The sequence below is a fragment of the Bos javanicus genome, chromosome 27 (assembly GCF_032452875.1).
Source record: "Bos javanicus breed banteng chromosome 27, ARS-OSU_banteng_1.0, whole genome shotgun sequence".
Lineage (NCBI taxonomy): Eukaryota > Metazoa > Chordata > Mammalia > Artiodactyla > Bovidae > Bos > Bos javanicus.
In genome coordinates this window covers 37,194,218-37,213,204 of record NC_083894.1, presented here as the reverse complement: position 1 = coordinate 37,213,204, position 18,987 = coordinate 37,194,218, and the positions used below count along the sequence as shown (strand labels likewise).

Here is an 18,987-nt window from a genome sequence, read left to right as displayed (position 1 = left end):
ACGTCAGCACCCCTCTAACAGAGCCCCCCAGTGTTAGCAGGTGGCCACTGGCAGTGTGGTCCAGCCCAGCCTCCATCTCCCCCCTCATGCCACTCCTTCCCAACTGGGAACTGCCTGGAGTGACCCCCCCAGTCCCAGGTTGACAACCCCATCCTGAGGTGGCAGGGAACCCCCTCCTGCTCACACAGACCAGGTGCGCCGTCTGCGCTCGTGAGGCTGCACGATGTGGGCCTCCCGCTTTAGCACCTGCCACGCCTGATAGTCTGGCGTGTGTCTGTCGATGAGCATCGGTCTCCCTTCCTGGACCACATCCCACGTCACTCAGCATCTTCCCGGTGACGGGCCCACCAGGGCGCTCAGTAAACAGCATCCCGTGCTGTCCTCGTTGGCCTCTGGGCCCCCTGACCTGACCAACGAGGCTTCATCTAGAACTCTTTGTATTTCAAGGTAGAGAATACTGGTCCAGATACTGGTTTGACTTTGTATTTTCATTTATCGACTCAGTGCGGTCTTTTTCCCACGACTCCAGAGTCATGTGGGCGACAAAGCTTAGAAAGTGAGAAGGTGGTCTGGGCACACTTCCTGCTTCGTCCTGGGCCTGTCATGCTGCCAACACGTGTGGTTGCTGCATTTTAGTTGATCATTTTTCCTGAAAAGATGGTTCTATATATTGATTTGCTTTTATGTATTTTAATTTGGAAAGCACGTCACGACAGTATAGAGTCTTGGGAGGAAAGAAAAACTTGAGCTCTACTACTGCTTGTAAGCTCAACCACTGTTACACTGTTAATGAGTCACCTCTGGGTCTTTTATATACCTTTAACATTGCCACAGTCATAGGTACGTAAATTTTGTGTCCTGCTTTTTCCCTCTAAATAACCTTAATGTTGACTGATTGTTATATTTTATATGACATGGTGTATGAGGCTGACTTAGTTCAATAAGCATTTATAGGCATCGTTCTCAATGCTGAGAACCACTCAAGTACACAGATGTAGTACTCTGTGTAATAATAGACCACCACAACTCTGAAGCTTTTCATGACATTTTTCCTTCACGGATATATTAATTCTGTGACATCATCTCTTCATCCCAGGAAGAAGCCTATGCAAGAGTTTTCTTCCTTTGTCTAATAGCTTCTTTCTTCACTTACTGAGCAACTTGACTAGGGCTTATCCCATGCCGGATGCTAGTCTGTGTGCTGGGGACATGGCTGGGAATCCCCATGCGTGAAGCCAGACGGGTGTGAGTGAGTGAACGAATGAATGAGGTGGTCAGTAGAAGAGGCAAACAGGTGGGTGAGAGAGAGGGATAATGGGATGGGGGGGTGGCGCTGCTGTTAGACAAGGTCGGGGCCCGCTCTGGTGGTGACGCCTGGGCAGAAAGGGACTTGGAGCAGGCGGTGAGCTGGCAGAGAGGCTGTCTCTGGCCCGGGGACCAGCAGGTACGAAGGCCCTGAGCTGAGGTAGCTGGCGGTTTTCATACAAGAGGCAGGAGCAAGTGAGGGGAGGAGGTGGGCAGGGCCTGAGGTCAGTGAGCCCAGGCGGGCTTGGGGGATGAGATGAGATCTGGCAGGGGGTGATCTAGGGAGGGAGCCCCGAGCAGATCTGGGGGAAGCCCCAAGGAGATCTATGGAGGAAGCCTGGGGATCGGAGGCCCACCCCCGAGATATTCTCAGGGCTCCACCATATCTCCTTGGAGCTGCCCCCAGATTTCCTTGCAACTCCCCCCACAGATCTCCCTGGGGCTCCCCCCATATTTCCCCAGGGCTTCCCCCAGATCTCCTTGGGACTCCCCCGCAGATCTCCCCAGGGCTCTGCAGCGGAACCCTAAGGACATCTGGAGGGGCCCTGGGGAGACCTGGGGGTGATCGCCCAGGCTGTGCTCAGGCCTCTGGCTATCCCCAGGTGAGGTGGAGGTGGTGCATAGTGCCTTGCTCTCCCTCACGCTCTGACAAGGTGGCTCCACTCCAGTGTCCCCATCCTGCTGGGAAGCCCCTGCAGCTTCCTGCTCCCCCGTCACCCTGTGGACGAGTCACTTCGTGCTCAGACACAGGTTTGGTAAGCTCGGTGTGAAGTGTGTATGTGAGCAGGTGGACAAGGAGCCACACCCCACAGTGTCACAGCCATGTTGGGGTAACCCTGCTCCAAGAAGTTAGGCATTTTCCGTGTATTTGATGAGCTCTGTAACTCTGAATTTCTCATTTCTTTTTCTTTTGCTCCTCTGTCAGAAATTTTTCCTTCTAAAATAAAGGCCACATATATTCTTCGAATTGTGTAAAAATGTACCCTAGTAGGACTTCCTGTCAGTCTATAATCGTAAAGCATGATTACCCTCTGAAGTTTTAGAATCAACTCTTTTTTGGTGGTGGCAGGGCCAGAAGTTAGCCTGCTTCTACTCTTCTAGCTTTGCTTTATGGTCCGATCAGCCACACGCATGCGAAAGGGAGAGCCCATGAGTTGTCTCCAAACACTTCTTCCTGAAAGAACAGACCATTGTCGCCCATTCCTCGGGGAGACTAATTCCTTTTGTTTTCTTTCTGACACAGGAGGAGCCCTCACAGCTTCCCCAGGTCAGGAGGGAAAATATGGAATGTGTTTTACCGCTGACTGAACACAACCCAATGAACTGTCCTGACAGTAGTTTGAAAACCAGCAGTTAGCAGTTTGTGCAGCCCTAACATCACCCGGCACTTTCCAGAGCAGACTCACTGTTGACAGGAACTCTCAGCCTCACGCCCCGTAGAACCTCAAGCTCGGCCGATTTCAGAGATTTCCGCACAAGAAAAGCACCCAGCGCCCGGCGTCCACAATGGCGATGGACGAGTACCTGTGGATGGTCATCTTGGGTTTTATCATAGCTTTTATCTTGGCGTTTTCTGTGGGTGCCAATGACGTTGCCAATTCGTTTGGTACCGCCGTGGGCTCGGGCGTGGTGACCTTGAGGCAGGCCTGTATCCTGGCTTCCATCTTCGAAACCACCGGCTCGGTGTTGCTGGGGGCCAAAGTCGGAGAGACCATCCGGAAGGGCATCATTGACGTGAACCTATACAACAACACCGTGGAGACGCTCATGGCCGGGGAGGTCAGTGCCATGGTCGGTAAGTAGCTTCGTCTTCCCACCCGTGCAAATGTGTCCCGACCCACTCCTCTGCCCGACTTCTGTCATACCCATAAATGAGACTTTTGCTTTAACTTTTCAAAAACTGGTTTGATAGTTGTTGTTTTTTTTAAATAAGAGTATAGCTGATTTACAGTTTGTGTTATTTTCAGGTGTATAGTGAAGTAATTCAGCAATATATATATGAAATATGTGTATGTATATTTTTCAGACTTGTTTCTCATTTATTATATCTTATTTGTGCTTTCTGTATGTTATGATTTTGGTCAATGTCCAAATGTCAAACAACCATTTCTTTCTTGAATGTGTTCAAATAGACTTTGGCTAAGTCAGTGCTTTTCAAAAAGTCCAGAAAAAAAAAGATATTTGTAGCATAGCTCTTTGTCATTTTAAAGCTATTTGAAAGTTCTTAAAGAAAGAACATGTTAAAGTGAACGTGTTTCAGAGGTTTAGGTAGGTTTATTTATAAACCTTGATGGTTTATTTCTGTTTTTTCATATATTTTTCATTAGTTCCAAGGCGATGTTTTAAAAACTTGGATGCCAAAACCCAGTTTTCATTAGCTTAACTCTTGTATTCTCAGTTTAAGTTTTAGAGCAGTTACCAAGTGAATCTTCAGTGCCTGTGTTTTAAGAAACGTTGGTCTTCTCTGTCATTTGTCCTCCTTTCGTTGGTTTTTGTTCAGATTTTCTAATTCCACCCCTGGGAGTTCCATCTGGTATGCTTGTTTTGTTTTCTGGCCAGAAGACCATTTGTACGTCACCTGTTTGCAGTAGGACCTCTTATGGGCAGGGTCAGGGTGCCTGGATGAAAGAGCATCGCTGGCTGGATGAGTGGTTCCTTCTCTGCCCACGCTGATCCCAGACCTGTGGCAGCATACGGGTGCTCCCTCACCATGGCAGCATGAGTGCTCCCTCACCAAGCTGAGAGGTTCGGGCATCAGGGCCATAAGTGCAGCCGACAAGACCCTCCTCTGCTTGCCTCTAGGTCCAGGTGACACACAGCAGCGGCGGGTCTGCATGGGCAAGGGGTGCGGGCGAGAGGGGGGTCCTGCCACCTTCTGTTTGCAGCAGGGCACATGCTTTTGTGGGGAGAGCCGTGCCGTGGAGGCCGGGTGCTGGTGGACCGCGAACACGGCTCCATCCCACGGGTGCCGAGATGAGTCACCAGCAGCACGTCTGTAGCACCGAGGATGTGCAGTCATTGGCCAGGTTTAGATGGCTCATCATCTTTTTTGTGGCAGCAGGTTAGTCTGAGAAGTAGTTGAGGTCTTTGATTGGAAACAGACGCAGGTCCTGAGTAAGGAATTAAATACTACTAAGCGACTCAGCAGTGGCCACAGGACTGGAAAAGGTCAGTTTTCATTCCAGTCCCAAAGAAAGGCAATGCCAAAGAATGCTCAAATTACCGCACAGTTGCACTCATCTCACACGCTAGTAAAGTAATGCTCAAAATTCTCCAAACCAGGCTTCAGCAATATGTGAACCGTGAACTTCCAGATGTTCAAGCTGGTTTTAGAAAAGGCAGGGGAACCAGAGATCAAATTGCCAACATCCACTGGATCATCGAAAACGCAAGAGAGTTCCAGAAAAACATCTCTCTTTGCTTTATGGACTATGCCAAAGCCTCTGACTGTGTGGATCACAGCAAACTGTGGAAAATTCTTAAAGGGATGGGAATACCAGACCACCTGACCTGCCTGTTGAGAAACCTATATGCAGGTCAGGAAGCAACAGTTAGAACTGGACATGGAACAACAGACTGGTTCCAAATAGGAAAAGGAGTTCGTCAAGGCTGTATATTGTCACCCTGCTTATTTAACTTATATGCAGAGTACATCATGAGAAACGCTGGGCTGGAAGAACCACAAGCTGGAATCAAGATGGCCAGGAGAAATCTCAATCACCTCAGATATGCAGATGACACCACCCTTATGGCAGAAAGTGAAGAAGAACTGAAGAGCCTCTTGATGAAAGTGAAAGAAGAGAGTGAAAAGATTGACTTAAAGCTCAACATTCAGAAAACGAAGATCATGGCATCCGGTCCCATCACTTCATGGCAAATAGATGGGGAAACAGTGGAAACAGTGTCCGACTTTATTTTTCTGGGTTCCAAAATCACTGCAGGTGGTGACCGCAGCCATGAAATTAAAAGACGCTTACTCCTTGCAAGGAAAGCTATGACCAACTTAGACAGCATATTCAAAAGCAAAGACATTACTTTGCCAACAAAGGTCCGTCTAGTCAAGGCTATGGTTTTTCCAGTAGTTATGTATGGATGTGAGAGATGGACCATAAAGAAAGCTGAGTGCCAAAGAATTGGTGCTTTTGAACTGTGGTGTTGGAGAAGACTCTTGAGAGTCCCTTGGACTGCAAGGAGATCCAGTCCATCCTAAGGGAGATCAGTCCTGAGTGTTCATTGGAAGGACTGATGCTGAAGCTAAATCTCCAGTACTTTGGCCACCTGATGGGAAGAGCTGACTCATTTGAAAAGACCCTGATGCTGGGAAAGATTGAAGGCAGGAGGAGAAGGGGACGACAGAGGATGAGGTCTTTGGATGGCATCACCAACTCGATGGACATGAGTTTGGGTAAACTCCGGGAGTTGGTGATGGACAGGGAGGCCTGGTGTGCTGCAGTCCATGGGGTTGCAAAGAGTCGGACACGACTGAGAGACTGAATTGAAGCATGGTAGGCTGATCATAGGTGCTCAGAGTTCCTCTTCCTCAGCTGTACATTTTGTGTTTGAAAGATTTAAGGCTCACGATTGATAAAAACTGATCGTTATTTTTAAGAATTAAATATTTGCTATTAGTACACAGACTTTTGGCTCAGAGGAGGCCAAGGTGCAACTTTCTTTGGTTGTCCCGAAGCCAGGTTTGTCCGACATCAGCCGCCCTCAGCCTGCCGCCTAAGGTCGATGACCCCAACGAGATCAAAGTTGTGTACCTAAAGTGCCCTGGTGGGGAAGTAGGTCCCTTGTCTGCCCTGGCCCCCAAGCTCGGCCCCCTGGGTCTGTCTCTGAAAAAAAAGGTTGGCGAAGATGAGATGCCTCGGCCAAGGCAACCGGTGATTGGAAGGGTGTGAGGATGACAATGAAAGTGACCTTTAGCCCAGACAGGCCCATGTTGAGGTGGTACCTTCTGCCTCTGCCCTAATCTTCAGAGCCCTCAAGCAGCTGCCAAAAGACAGAAAGAAGCAGAAAAACATTAAGCACAGTGGAAACACTGCTTTTGATGAGACTGTCAAAGTTGCCCGACAGATGCAGCAGTGGTCTTGGCTGGAGAAGTGTCTGCAACCATTAAAGAGGTCCTGGGGACCACCCAGTCTGTGGACTGCCGTGTTGACAGCCACCATCTCCACCCCCTCATAGGTGACATCAACAGTGGTGTGATGGAGTGCCCAGCTCGTTAAGAACATCTAAGAAAAATAATTTAATAGAGGGTGATTTGACAACCAAAGAAAAATTCATTTACCATAACAGTTATTATAATGATTGAATTTCACTCACCTTCACTGAATATATATTTCTCATCATAGTCAGGTATATTTGACATTTCCCTTAGAAAAATAACAGTTACTGGTAAAAATCACCCTCAGTAGTGGTGATCAATATGTAAGACATAATCATACCAACCAGACCAGACCACCTGACCTGCCTCCTGAGAAACCTATATGCAGGTCAAAAAGCAGCAATTAGAACCAGACATGGAACAACAGACTGGTTCCAAATAGGAAAAGGAGTACGTCAAGGCTGTATATTGTCACCCTGCTTATTTAACTTCTATGCAGAGTCCATCATGAGAAACGCTGGGCTGGAAGAACCACAAGCTGGAATCAAGATGGCCAGGAGAAATCTCAATCACCTCAGATATGCAGATGACACCACCCTTATGGCAGAAAGTGAAGAAGAACTGAAGAGCCTCTTGATGAAAGTGAAAGAAGAGAGTGAAAAGGTTGACTTAAAGCTCAACATTCAGAAAACTAAGACCATGGCATCCGGTCCCATCACTTCATGGCAAATAGATGGGGAAACAGTGGAAACAGTGTCCGACTTTATTTTTCTGGGCTCCAAAATCACTGCAGGTGGTGACTGCAGCCATGAAATTAAAAGACACTTGCTCCTTGGAATAAAAGCTATGGCCAACCTAAACAGCATATTAAAAAGCAGAGACATTACTTTGCCAACAAAGATCCGTCTAGTCAAAGCTATGGTTTTACCAGTAGTCATGTATGGATGTGAGAGACGGACCATAAAGAAAGCTGAGCACTGAAGAATTGATGCTTTTGAACTGTGGTGTTGGAAAAGACTCTTGAGAGTCCCTTGGACTGCAAGGAGATCCAACCAGTCCATCCTAAAGGAAATCAGTCCTGAATATTCATTGGAAGGACTGATGCTGAAGCTGAAACTCCAATACTTTAGCCACTTGATGCGAAGAGCTGACTCATTTGAAAAGACCCTGATTCTGGGAAAGATTGAAGGCAGGAGGAAAAGGGGATGCCAGAGGATGAGATGGCTGGATGGCATCTCCGACTCAATGGACATGGGTTTGGGTGAACTCCGGGAGTTGGTGATGGACAGGGAGGCCTGGCGTGCTGCAGTCCATGGGGTCGCAAAGACTTGGACATGACTGAACGACTGAACTGAATCATATCAAGCAGGAATTAAGGTTTTGCTAGTCAGAGTGATGTGGACAAGGTCTATTGAAAGTAAAGGAGGAGTAAAAACATTGCTCAAGTTCAGTCTTTTTAAATATTGGCATATAGTTGATTTACAATATTGTGTTGGTTTCAGGTATATAGTGAAGTGAGTCAGTTATACATGTATCTTTTCCTTTATAGATTCGTTCCCCATATAGGTCGCTACAGAGTGTTGAGTCGCACCCCGTGTGGTCCAGAGTGATGAAGTTCAGCCTTAACAGCGGTTTCTTCCTATGCTGGATGGGCCCTGTGGGGAGTGGTGGTACTTGTCGAGGAGATTTGTTGGTGAGGCTGCCCCAGGGCCCCAGGTGGACAGGCCTGCGAGCTGAGCTCCGTGTCACCACTGACTTGCTGTGTGGACAGCATAACTTGTCCAGCTTTGGGGTTTTCCCACCCCTGGCCTAGTCTCTCCACTCAAAGAATGAAGTATACTTACCTCCACTAGAATTTAGGTTAACCAAAGCAGTTTGTGGTTTTGCTTGAATAACTTGATTTTGTTTGCTTTGGTTTCTTTTTTTTTTTTTGATGTGTGGTTAGATGAATCTCAAAGCCTATTTTGTTGGGAGTTGGTGAAATGAGAGTTACCTAGACATTTAAAATTGGTTTCCTTGAACATGAGAATTCTGGGTAGTTTTGAGATGGTGATATAATTATGTTTGGCTCAGATCAAGATGATTCTGTTCAAATGCCTGAATTCTCCCAGTCTTCCTCTTTTAAAGCCAACATCCCTTTCTTTTCCCCTTTTCTCCCTTGTCTTTTTAGCTCTATTTTCCTCTTTTTTCTTGAACTTTGCCCCAAGCCCATGGGTCTCTGTGTTTTCCCATAGCATGATGGTAGCGTTAAGTTGATTGGGGGGAAGACGTTTTTCATGCCAGCCAGGCTTCCCGAACACAGCCTCTCTGGGAACTCTAGCTCAGCCCCAAAGCAGTAGTCAATCCACTTAGTATGAAACCACTCATGGTTCCCCAAATCCACTGAGAATTCAGAGTTCTCCGTCTTTTCACAGCAGTACCCACAACAGCGTGACCGAGCCATCACAGTGAAGCACCCTAGGAAGTGCTGGGTCTCCTCTGCCGCCCTGTAACCCACACCTGCTCTACCATTCGTTCATCATCTGGGAGCCCGTAGCCCAAGATGCCGTCTTAACCCCCAGTCTCCCCAGGCTCTGTCTCGCACCCTGTGTAGTTCAGTCGTGTCCAACTCTTTGCCCCCCATGGACTGCAGCACACCCGGCTTCCCTGTCCTTCACCATCTCCCAGAGTTTGCTCAGATTCATGTCCTTTAGGTTGGTGATGCCATCGCACCATCTCATCCTCTGCCGCCCTCTTTTCCTTGCGCCCCAATCCCACACTTAATCCCTTCCTTCGTGGCAGGTCACCTTTAGCTTCAGGTTAGACTATCTCTGTTTCCCACGGGTTTTCTTTCTTAAGTATTTATTTCTATGTGTGGATCTGGCTGCACAGGTCTTGGTTGTGGCATCCAAGAGCTTGAGTTGCAGCATGCGAGCTCCTGGTTGCAACATGTGCGCTCTGGATCCCTGACCAGGGATGGAACCTGGGCCCCCTTCATTGGGAGCTCGGAGTCTTAGCCACTGGACCTCTACAGGAGTCCTTTCCACTGTTTTTCTTAATATTAATATAATGCCATTCACTTTCAGGATTCCCCAAGGTTGAAGAGGCCTCTCACCCACTTTCACCTCACAAGACCCCTGCACACAAGGCTTCTGTCTTTCCCTCCATCCTCCGGTCATTTCTCCCCTCTTTCTCTCAGGCAGTCCCATCTCCCTACCTCTCCTTACAAACCTTCCTGTTGTAAAGTCAGCCCAGGGAGAGGAGAGTGGCTTTCAAGACAGAAAACCGCATGGTCTGAGTTCATGTAGGTCAATTTTTCTCCTTCTCATAACATCACTGGGTTACTTTAATTTTTGTAAGACTATCAATCATAAAGGTTGCTTTTTCAGTTCTGGTTCTGTGCTGTGTAACACACTCCCAACTCTGGCTTTATTTTTAAAACAATCCGTCCCCCTAGGAGCCCAGGGCTTAGGTGTCCCGGCTCACAGAACTGTCCGCGGGGGAGCGTGGGCGCCGCCATCCAGCCTGTCACCAGGTTGGCAGCCCCAGGCTGGTCCTTCTGCTCCCAACACACGTTTCAGGGATAGACTTGGGGTCACGGCCCGCTTTGGCTCAAAGGTCATGGTGCCCAATGCTCCCAGAGCAGCTGTCAGCCTTGCTGCACAAACTGGGACCTCTCATGAGCCTCTGTAGCACAGATATTTTTGGAGAAAATGCCAGGGGTCTGTTTGAAGGCGCTGCTGCTGCCAAGCAACCAGATTTCCAGAATTAACGTTTGGGATTAATGACGCGCCTGTTTATCAGCCCGCCCCTTTGTTCCCCTGCAGCCCTTCGTGAGCTTTTCAACAACTGTTTCTGAAGGCGATCTCTCCCCAGCTGATGCTTTTAATACTCCCTGCAAAACCTGATCTGCTTATGAAAATATCTGGAGTGAACTCTGGCCTAGAAAAACACGAAGCCTGGAAGAGGGTGGTGAAGTTGAGGTGAAAGGATACAAGCCAAAACCCAGGGATCCTCTTGACTCCTGAGAGTTAGCAGGCTTGGAGGGAGCAGGCTGAAAAGGCCTGGCGGCCGGGCAGGGGCTGGGGGTAGATGCCCAGTGTGGGGTTTGCTATCACAGTTGCTTCTCATGGAAGAGGCAAAAATATGAAAAGCAACATGGGGTTACACTCTTTTTTTTTTACTGAAGTATACTGACGTGACATATTGGTAATACCAGTTTTAGGTGTACAACACTGATTTTTTTTTTTTTTTTTTGGCTGCACTGGGTCTTCACTGCTGCTCGGACTTTTCTCTAATTGTATTGAGTGGGGCTACTCACTGGTTGTGGCTCGCAGGCTTCTCTTTGCAGTGACTTCTCTTGTGGCGCACAGCCTCCAGAGCGCTGCTTCAGTAGATTCATGGGCTTAGTTTCCCCTCGATACGTGGGATCTTCCCAGACCAGGGTCAATCCTGTGTCCCCTGCATTGCAGGCAGATTCTTAACCACTAGACCACCAGGGCTTTCCTGGTGGCTTAGACAGTAAAGAATCTGCCTGCAGTGCGGGAGACCTGGGTTCGATCCCTGGTTTGGGAAGCTACCCTGGAGGAGGGCATGGCAACCCACTCTAGTATTCTTGCCGGGAGAATCCCATGGACAGAGGAGCCTGGTAGGTTACTGTCCATTGGGTCACAAAGAGTCGGACACGACTGAGTGACTAAGCACAGCATGGGACCACCGGGGAAGTCCTAACACTGTGATCTGATGTTTGTATTTTGCCCTCTTTTGTATCGATTAGTACACATAGCCTGTCTCCAGTCTCCTTATGATGCAACCAAAAGATGTTACCTACAGCAGAATCTTCTCTGATACATGGCCTTTCCTGTTTCTCCTTGTTCATTGGTTCCAGTCTCCTGCTTGGTCCTGGCCATACTTCACATCAGAACTCACTCATCACCTGCATCCTTGCTTAAACATGACAGAGTCAACTTGTAGCTGGCATCAGGCTTTTCTTTTCATACTATCAAAGATTTTCACTTGAATAAATCATCATTATCCCTTCCGTGTTGAAGAACGTTTCTAAAGTTATTTGAGTGGTTTCTGTCAGGACTTTGTTAAGAAACAATCCGGAGACAATTAACCCCAGCGAGGGGTGAGGAAGAAGGACTGTAATTTGGGTTTCTTCCTTCTGTGGCAACCTAATACACTGCACCGTGTCCCTGACTTTCCTCTGTCTTTGTCTCTTGTCTTCAACCCACAGGCTCAGCTGTCTGGCAGCTCATTGCGTCCTTCCTGAGGCTCCCAATCTCGGGGACTCACTGTATCGTCGGGGCCACCATAGGGTTCTCCCTCGTCGCAATTGGTACCCAAGGTGTGCAGTGGATGGAGCTGGTCAAGATTGGTAATTGGCATTTTCTTTTACGTATAAGAAGTTTACATTTTCTAGAGTAAGTGTTATTAAAACTTACCATTATGTTTTTTCCTTTAAATGTTCATGTATGCTGATAATACATTTTCCCTTAAAATTTCTGTTAGCAAAGATGGTGAACTGTTAGGCGGTTCTTTGTTTTTTTGTTTTAAACTCCAGGTGCTCTTATCAAATGCCGCATTGTCATTCAGCTTTGAAAACCAGTGTCTTATCTGCTGTTCACGGGGAGTTAAGAAATTTACCTGGTTGAAATCAGTCTGTAGTCAGAGAAAAGCTTTGGGCCCTTGTCCAGGAGTCAGCATTCCTGGTGATGGGGAAGTGCGGAAGTGAGGTGCTCACCCCCACTGCATCCAGGAGTCCCCCCTTCCCAGCCTACCGGGTGCTCCTTCTGCACTGCGGGCTGCCCAGTGGGAACTGTTTGGAGAGGTCTGACAGCTTGCTTCCTGCCTCTGACTTCTTCAGCGAGAGGAAAATCCATCAAACCCCATAAGTACCCACATGCCCACTGCGAAAAACACTGTCTCACCCACCTCCGTCGTCTTATGAGTCATAGTGGCCTCAGGACCCCTAGCCTGAACAGACCCCTGACCTGCCAGTCAGGACACAAATGTCCAGAGAACTCACCTGATCCCAGGAAACTCAGATGAACTCCCCGGAAACTCACCTGAGATACTGGGAAGCTCACCCAAGATCCCCGGCTCCTGAAACAGTGGTTCGTTCCCGCTGCACTTTAGAATTACCTGGGAGAGCAATAAAGATATCAGTACCCAACCCCTTTCCAAACCTTTGAAATCAGAATTCTGTAGCTGGAGCCGGAGCGTTAACTGGTTTTTGGAAACTCCCGCAGATGTTTCTAGTGCGTGGCCAGAGGCTGCGGAACAGTGCCAGGCTGGCCTTGGAATATGAAAGGGACGGGGCCCCCTTTTCAGCTAGCCCCGCAGCTGGCACAGGATGGGGCTCAGTGGGAATCGGAGGAACCATCTTCAGAGGCCAGAGCTGGGGTGGCCACGTGTGTGGTGGGCTGGAGGAGTTCATGCTTGTTGGGGTGGGGTTTGTGTCTGAGGGTGGAGACCCCCATGTGGAGGTCAGTGGGTTTGTTGAGTTTTGAGTTAAAGGTGAATAATTCTAGGAATGTTTGTTAATGTGTATGCTGTATGTTAGTTACTGCTTTTTATGTAAATAGGACCTGAATTGTGTAGAATTTTAACATTCATTAGATTTTCTTTTAATTATTCAGTTGCTTCTTGGTTTATATCTCCACTGTTGTCTGGTTTCATGTCTGGCGTGCTGTTTGTACTGATCAGAATGTTCATCTTAAAAAAGGTAAGCGAGTTTATTATCTTTTTTAGTTAAGTTTTAGAGCTAAGTTTGGTTCTGCTCAATAAAAATTAATAGTGAGAGGGCTCAGAGGGATAATTACTAAGGCACAGCCCCTGATGTTGGAATCAGACATTATTATAAAGCAGGCTGAGGACTCGGGTGGCGTGCCCGGGGGCCCCCCGGAACGAGGACTGGACACGAGGTGCCCTGCCCTATGACTTAGCTCACTGGTCAGCATTCCCGGGCACTAATGCTCACGCCTCAAAAAGGAAAGACAATGATTTTGTGACCAGTAAACAGAATAGAGTGAGATAGTGTTACGATTTTGAAACTGCCCAGCACTAAAAACAACTGGAGAATTTTTTTACCCACATGGAAGGTATTTTCTGTTTTCTAATGGAGAAGGGAAGCATGAGACACTGGATTTTTTTTTTTTTCCCCTGTCCTTGAGGACAAGATAAAAAGAAGGAACTACACCTATGGGGGTACATTTTTTTTAATCAAAAATAAAATGAGATGAAAATGAAAACTTACTGAGATCAGTGTTCTAGGGGAATGTCAGGGGCTGTTGCAGCACTTTATAAGCCCTGCCGCTTGCCCTTGGTCACTCGGCACACACCAAGCCCGTCGGACGTGCCTGCCTTGAGCTGTGTCCTTACACGGCTCTTCTTCGAGTCAGGCTGAGGTCTCTTGGGTAATCGCACACTGACCATCCCTTCTCCTGGGCTCCTGCTGTGCCAGGACCTGTTAGCATCTTGGCAGGTGCCTAGTAAGCCTCCCCCTTTTATTTCTGCTGCCCTGGGCATCCTGCTAGGCGGGCTCCTGCCCCTCCTCTGCCCCCAGGTGTCCCATCCTAGGAAGCCACGCCTCCCACCCCAGCTTCCACTGGGCTCCTCCCTTTGTGTTCCCACAAGCTCCCTGCCTTCTCATCACTGCACTCTCACATCGTCGTGCAGGGATTTATTTCCTGCTTGGCTCCCTGTTCACTCTTTGTGAGGTCTGTTGAGAGTGGACACCGTGACTCCCTGTTCACATGTGTAGGCAGCGCCCAGCTCTGCCCAGCCCTTCCGAGCCACTGGCTGAGTGTCTATTGAGAGAGAACAAAGGCTGCTTGGACGGGTGACAGGTGATGGGTGGATGGAAGGAAGGACAGAAAGGAGGAGGAAAGGAGACGGGGCTCGGTGAGACCGCTGTCATCCTGTGTTAAGAATAGGTTCTCTGGGGACTTCCCTGTGGTCCCGTGGTTAGGAGTCCATGCTTCCAATGCAGGGGTTGAGGGTTTGATCCCTGGTCGGGGCACTGGGTTCCTGCATGCCTTGTGGCAAGGCAAAAAATAAAAAGAGTAGGTTATTTAAGAAAACATAAGGTGATTCAGTTACAGCACACAAACAGAAGACTTTACACCTTCACAAGTTACCAGTTAGGAGTCTATCTTTAGCAGCTGTTGTCCCCAGAAAAGAACAGTTTGGAAGCAGAGGTGGTAGGCATGTGAGCATGTGGGCATTCTGTTTTTGGTTCAGCCCGGGTTCCTGTCCCGGGCCCACGGCAGATCAGGGGGCGGCGTGCTCCTCCCAGGCCCTGCCCACCCCTTCATACCTGCCTTTCACCTGCTGGCCTCTGAGCCTGGCCGGGACTCCCATGCGGCTGCGTCACCTCCCACCCCTGCTCTCTGTGCTCCTTACACTTCACTTCCATTCACTCTGGCCTCCTGACGAGTGCTGGGGGCCGCTAGAGACATTCTAGGCAAGCTCTTGATGCGCTTATGTTCCGCAAACGGGCTTAATTTCTACACGTCTGCATTTGACAGTAGGAACCTTTGAGATAGTCTCTCCTGATCCTGACTTCTGTAGCTCACTTCAAGAGGAGGGCATGGCAGCCCGCTCCAGTATTCTAACCTGCAGAATCCCATGGACACAAGAGCCTGGTGGGCTCCTCCATAGGGTCGCAAAGAGTCGGACATGATTGAAGTGACTTAGCATGCACACGGGCTACTGATCCTGACTTCTGTAGCGCTCATCAATTTTTAGACCTAAAAAAAAAAAGAAATGTTTAGACTTGATTTTCCTTGTAATAGGGTAGGTAATAGATTCATATCAATGTACAAGAGTGTTTTACACAGTCATTAGAAAGTAGCCCCTTTTTGAACTATTTAAGCAACACCTACATGCCAGTGCTACGTTGAGTTCCCAGTTCATATTTTTGCTTCAGAATCCTCTGTGGATCCACACCCTCAAACTCTACATTTTTCCTCTGTAAACTCTAAATTTCTAATATTCTCCCAGGTGATATTTTGCCTTAAACATGTGCAGTACTGTTCTTGTTGAAACGTTAGATTTAGGAACTGTTGTACCAGAAGCCTAAGGTTGTTAAAAGAAAAAAATGTTTTCTTAGACAAAGAGCCCACAGTTCTTTTCCGTGTGGCAGTTGAAGGTGAAACGCTCTACCTTGTGAAAAGATTTGGAAACTTGTAGCACGGGGTTCTATATTTATGTATTTCAACACAGCAGGCGTGTGTCACAGAGTCACATAAAATCACATAAAATTCAACGCCATGGTGTTGAAGTCACTTGACTTTCTCAGGGCGTCCTCGGAGGGTCAGGCCTGAAAATATTTGTGGAAGGTGGATTTTAGGGGGCCAGCGTGCGCATCGTTAGGATAGCGAGCGCCCTGGGTTCTGAAGGGGAGGCCGGTTGGGGCTTGGGTCCTGGGAGCTGGCCTCACCAGCAGCCCTTCTCTGTCCCCAAGTGTCCCGCCAGCCCCCGCGGTCCCTGTGCGTTGATGTTTCTGCTGGTCCCCCTGGCGGCCCTTTGACACAGCGCTCGAGTGGGAAGGACAGCCCAGGCCAGCGCTGGGTCTGGGTGCGCACAGACCAGGCGGGGCTTTCCCCGAGCAGCACTGCATGTCATCTTGCCCGCCTGCAGACACCCCCTGGAGTCCTGACCTGCCCCCTCATCTCCTTACCCCGCAGGAGGACCCCGTTCCTAACGGCCTCCGGGCGCTTCCCGTGTTCTACGCCGCCACCATCGCCATCAATGTCTTCTCCATCATGTACACCGGAGCCCCAGGTAAGAGCCCTCGGCCAGCGGGCGTGTGAGAGTCCAGCCTGGGTGGTGGACCTGGGCCTGGCGCTGTTGCTGGCCGCCAGCCAGAAGCGCTACTCGTGGTCTTTACGGAGCAGAGCAAACAGGAGGCGCAGTTACTTGTTTTACATATTCAAGAGAGGTGTGAAATAGAAAAGCCAGAGACTTGGGTTAAAAAAAAAGACGATTAATATCCCCTTCCTGGTGCAGAGTCACAGGACGTGATGTGGCAGCCGGAACCTCCCTGAGCTGGGGGCCCGGGGGCGGGGGAGGAGGGGGCAGGTGTAAACAGTAGGTCCGCACCCTGGACAGGGTTGGGGGGCTCCCACGTGTCCACACCACAAACATCCACCCCCCACCCCCAGAACTCATCAGGCCAGTAAGTCCAGTCATCAGAGCTGTGCTGTTTCGTCCCCCAGATCCTCGACCCAGTGGTACTTCTGTTTTCAGAATTCCTCCTTTTCTTCCCGTTCTGATGGCCTGTGTTCTTTTTTCCCAAGGCCTTGGGGTGGGGCCTGGTTAAAACTCCCTTTCTTTAACCTTTTTAGTGGGTAAAATGCTTTCACACAGTATTGGTATTTGCACACATCTCCGTGTTGATGAGCTTGTAGGGGCCTCACTCAGCATCTCCGTCTGAGTGTCTGCGGAGAGGACGGTGGGGAGGGGTGCCCATTTCTCTCTGGGATGGGCCTCCTACGGCCGGATCCTGACACACCCGTCATCGTGGGGGCGCCCGGTCAGCGGAGAGGCTCGCGGTGGTGTTCTCCTTCTCGCTAATGTCCGTTAAGGATTCATACTCAGTTGTGGGCCACATCTGACAGAAATCTCCCTGTCTCTGTTGAAAAGATAAAGCTTCTGCTAAATGGTGCGTCCTTACAGTCGAAAGCACCCTCTTCCGAAATGGGGGAAATCCTTATTAATTTCGCCATTGGGGTTTTCTCAAGGCAGTTTTTCTCAGGCTTTAATAGCCGTATCTAACTGTATGTTTGTGTACTTCACTCTTTCTGAATGGTTCTTTTTAATTCTATTTCTTTTTTATTTTTGGCTGCGCTGGGTCTTCCTCGCTGCACGTGGGCTCTCTCTGGCTGCGGCGAGCCAGGGCTACCCTATAGTGCGGTGCCCGGGTTTGTCACCGTGCTGGCTTTTCTTGTTGCGGAGAACGGGCTCTAGCTGCATGGGCTTCAGCAGTTGTGGTGCACGGGCTTCGCTGCCCCAAGGCACCTGGGAGCTTCCCAGCCCAGACCCATTACACCTGCGTTACAGGCGGATTTGTTACCACTGGGCCACCAGGGGTGTGCCCCACCCTGCCGTGATTCATAGCTCTGCGTAACCTTCTACTTGGGCGTCTTCTGAAGAGCATTCAGAACATGGATCTTACAGCTTTGAAGAGTTGAGGTCAGGGCTTTCAGATTTCAGGGGCAGGGTGGGGGTAGTGGCGAAGCATCACAGCTGCTTTAAGTTACATGAAAAGTGCAAGGTAAGCGTCGTGGTGAGCTGGAGAGAGGTGAGACCCTCGCCTCAGACAACAGCAGCCTGATGGCCCTTCTGGCTTGATCATTCAGAGTATGAAGTGTATTTGTCAAAGGCTATTTCCACGATCCATTAAAAAAACAAAAAGCAGAGGCGGAGTCAGAGAAAAAGCAGCTGTCCAGTGTGAAGGCCACCCCACCCCAAGTCTGCATCTCACGAAGCTTTCGCGTGGTGCTGGGCGGGCCCCGGAGGACCAGGTGGGAAGTCACCTGCCCACCCGAGCACTTGGTCTTGGTTTTACTCAGCTCCCAGAGCCCAGGTGAGCTGAGCAGAAAGACGAGCAGCCGTTGATGACCAGACGCCTCCTGCGCTAGTTATGTAAGAGATTAACAAAGGAAGGCGAGGGGCCCTTTGTCAGACAGAGTCCTAGAAATGGGAACTGGTGGAAATGAGAATCATTTCTTTCTAAATTCTGTATTTTTTTTCCCTAGCCTCTATTTCTCTCTCTCCTTGGTTCTTGATCTGAATGTCAGAAGACCACAAATGTATGATTTTTATTAAAATTTGACTTTTTCTAGACTTACCTATTTTTTCCATCACTTCTTTTTCTCATCTGTAAAAAAATATTTTAATTTTTTATCTTTTGGCCATCACTTAGTTCCCGGCCCAGGGATCAAACCTGCATCCCTTACATCGGAAGTGTGCAGACTTAACCGCCGGACCACCAAGGAAGTCCCTGTTTTTCTCGTCTTTTGCTGCAGTTTTATTGCAAATTCTCTAGAAGAGTCAGATTACTAAGAGATAAAATTATGCTAGAGAAATGAAACTATAAAATGAAAGAGGCAACCAAGGATAATATAAATACTTCATCGAGAAGTTCTGAAGAATAATAAAAAATAAATGCTTTTATTGAGCTGAGTTTTAAATGAATTAACTCTTCTAGGAAATCAGTAATATTGCCAACATCTCCTGACGGGTAGGAAACAGGCACAGTGAAGCTGGCTGAGTGCTGAGGCCATGTAACTAGTGAGGCATAGAGCAGACTTGAAAGTGGGCAGCCTACTTCCAAGCCCCCGTTAGCGTATTCTGTTGGCACGTGACAGGGCAGGGTCAGACACCCAGCATCTGGTCCCTGATGTCACCGTAAATGACGATCAGAATACATCGGCCTCATACATTCTTTCCTTTCTCCTCACTCTCTTTAAAGATGGCTTCCAGGGAGTTCCCTGGCTGTGCAATGGTTACGGCTTGGTGCTTTTACTGCCAGGGCCCGGGTTCAATCCCCGGCTGGGGAACTAAGATCCCACGAGCCATGAAGC

The 18,987-nt window shown here is 48.8% G+C and overlaps 1 protein-coding gene and 1 pseudogene across 6 annotated transcripts in view; both read left to right on the top strand.

The window, feature by feature from the left end:
• SLC20A2 (solute carrier family 20 member 2) overlaps positions 1-18,987 on the top strand; it is a 115,587-nt gene that overhangs the window by 59,731 nt on the left and 36,869 nt on the right. For all 6 annotated transcript variants that reach the window (XM_061404595.1, XM_061404599.1, XM_061404598.1 and 3 more), the window contains 4 exons: positions 2,549-3,100; positions 11,631-11,771; positions 13,036-13,121; positions 16,087-16,183. In XM_061404595.1, coding sequence (XP_061260579.1) covers positions 2,812-3,100; positions 11,631-11,771; positions 13,036-13,121; positions 16,087-16,183 — 613 coding nt within the window. In that variant the 5' untranslated portion in view covers positions 2,549-2,811. The remainder of the gene's footprint in view (positions 1-2,548; positions 3,101-11,630; positions 11,772-13,035; positions 13,122-16,086; positions 16,184-18,987) is intronic.
• Positions 5,901-11,624, top strand: LOC133239746 (large ribosomal subunit protein uL11-like; annotated as a pseudogene).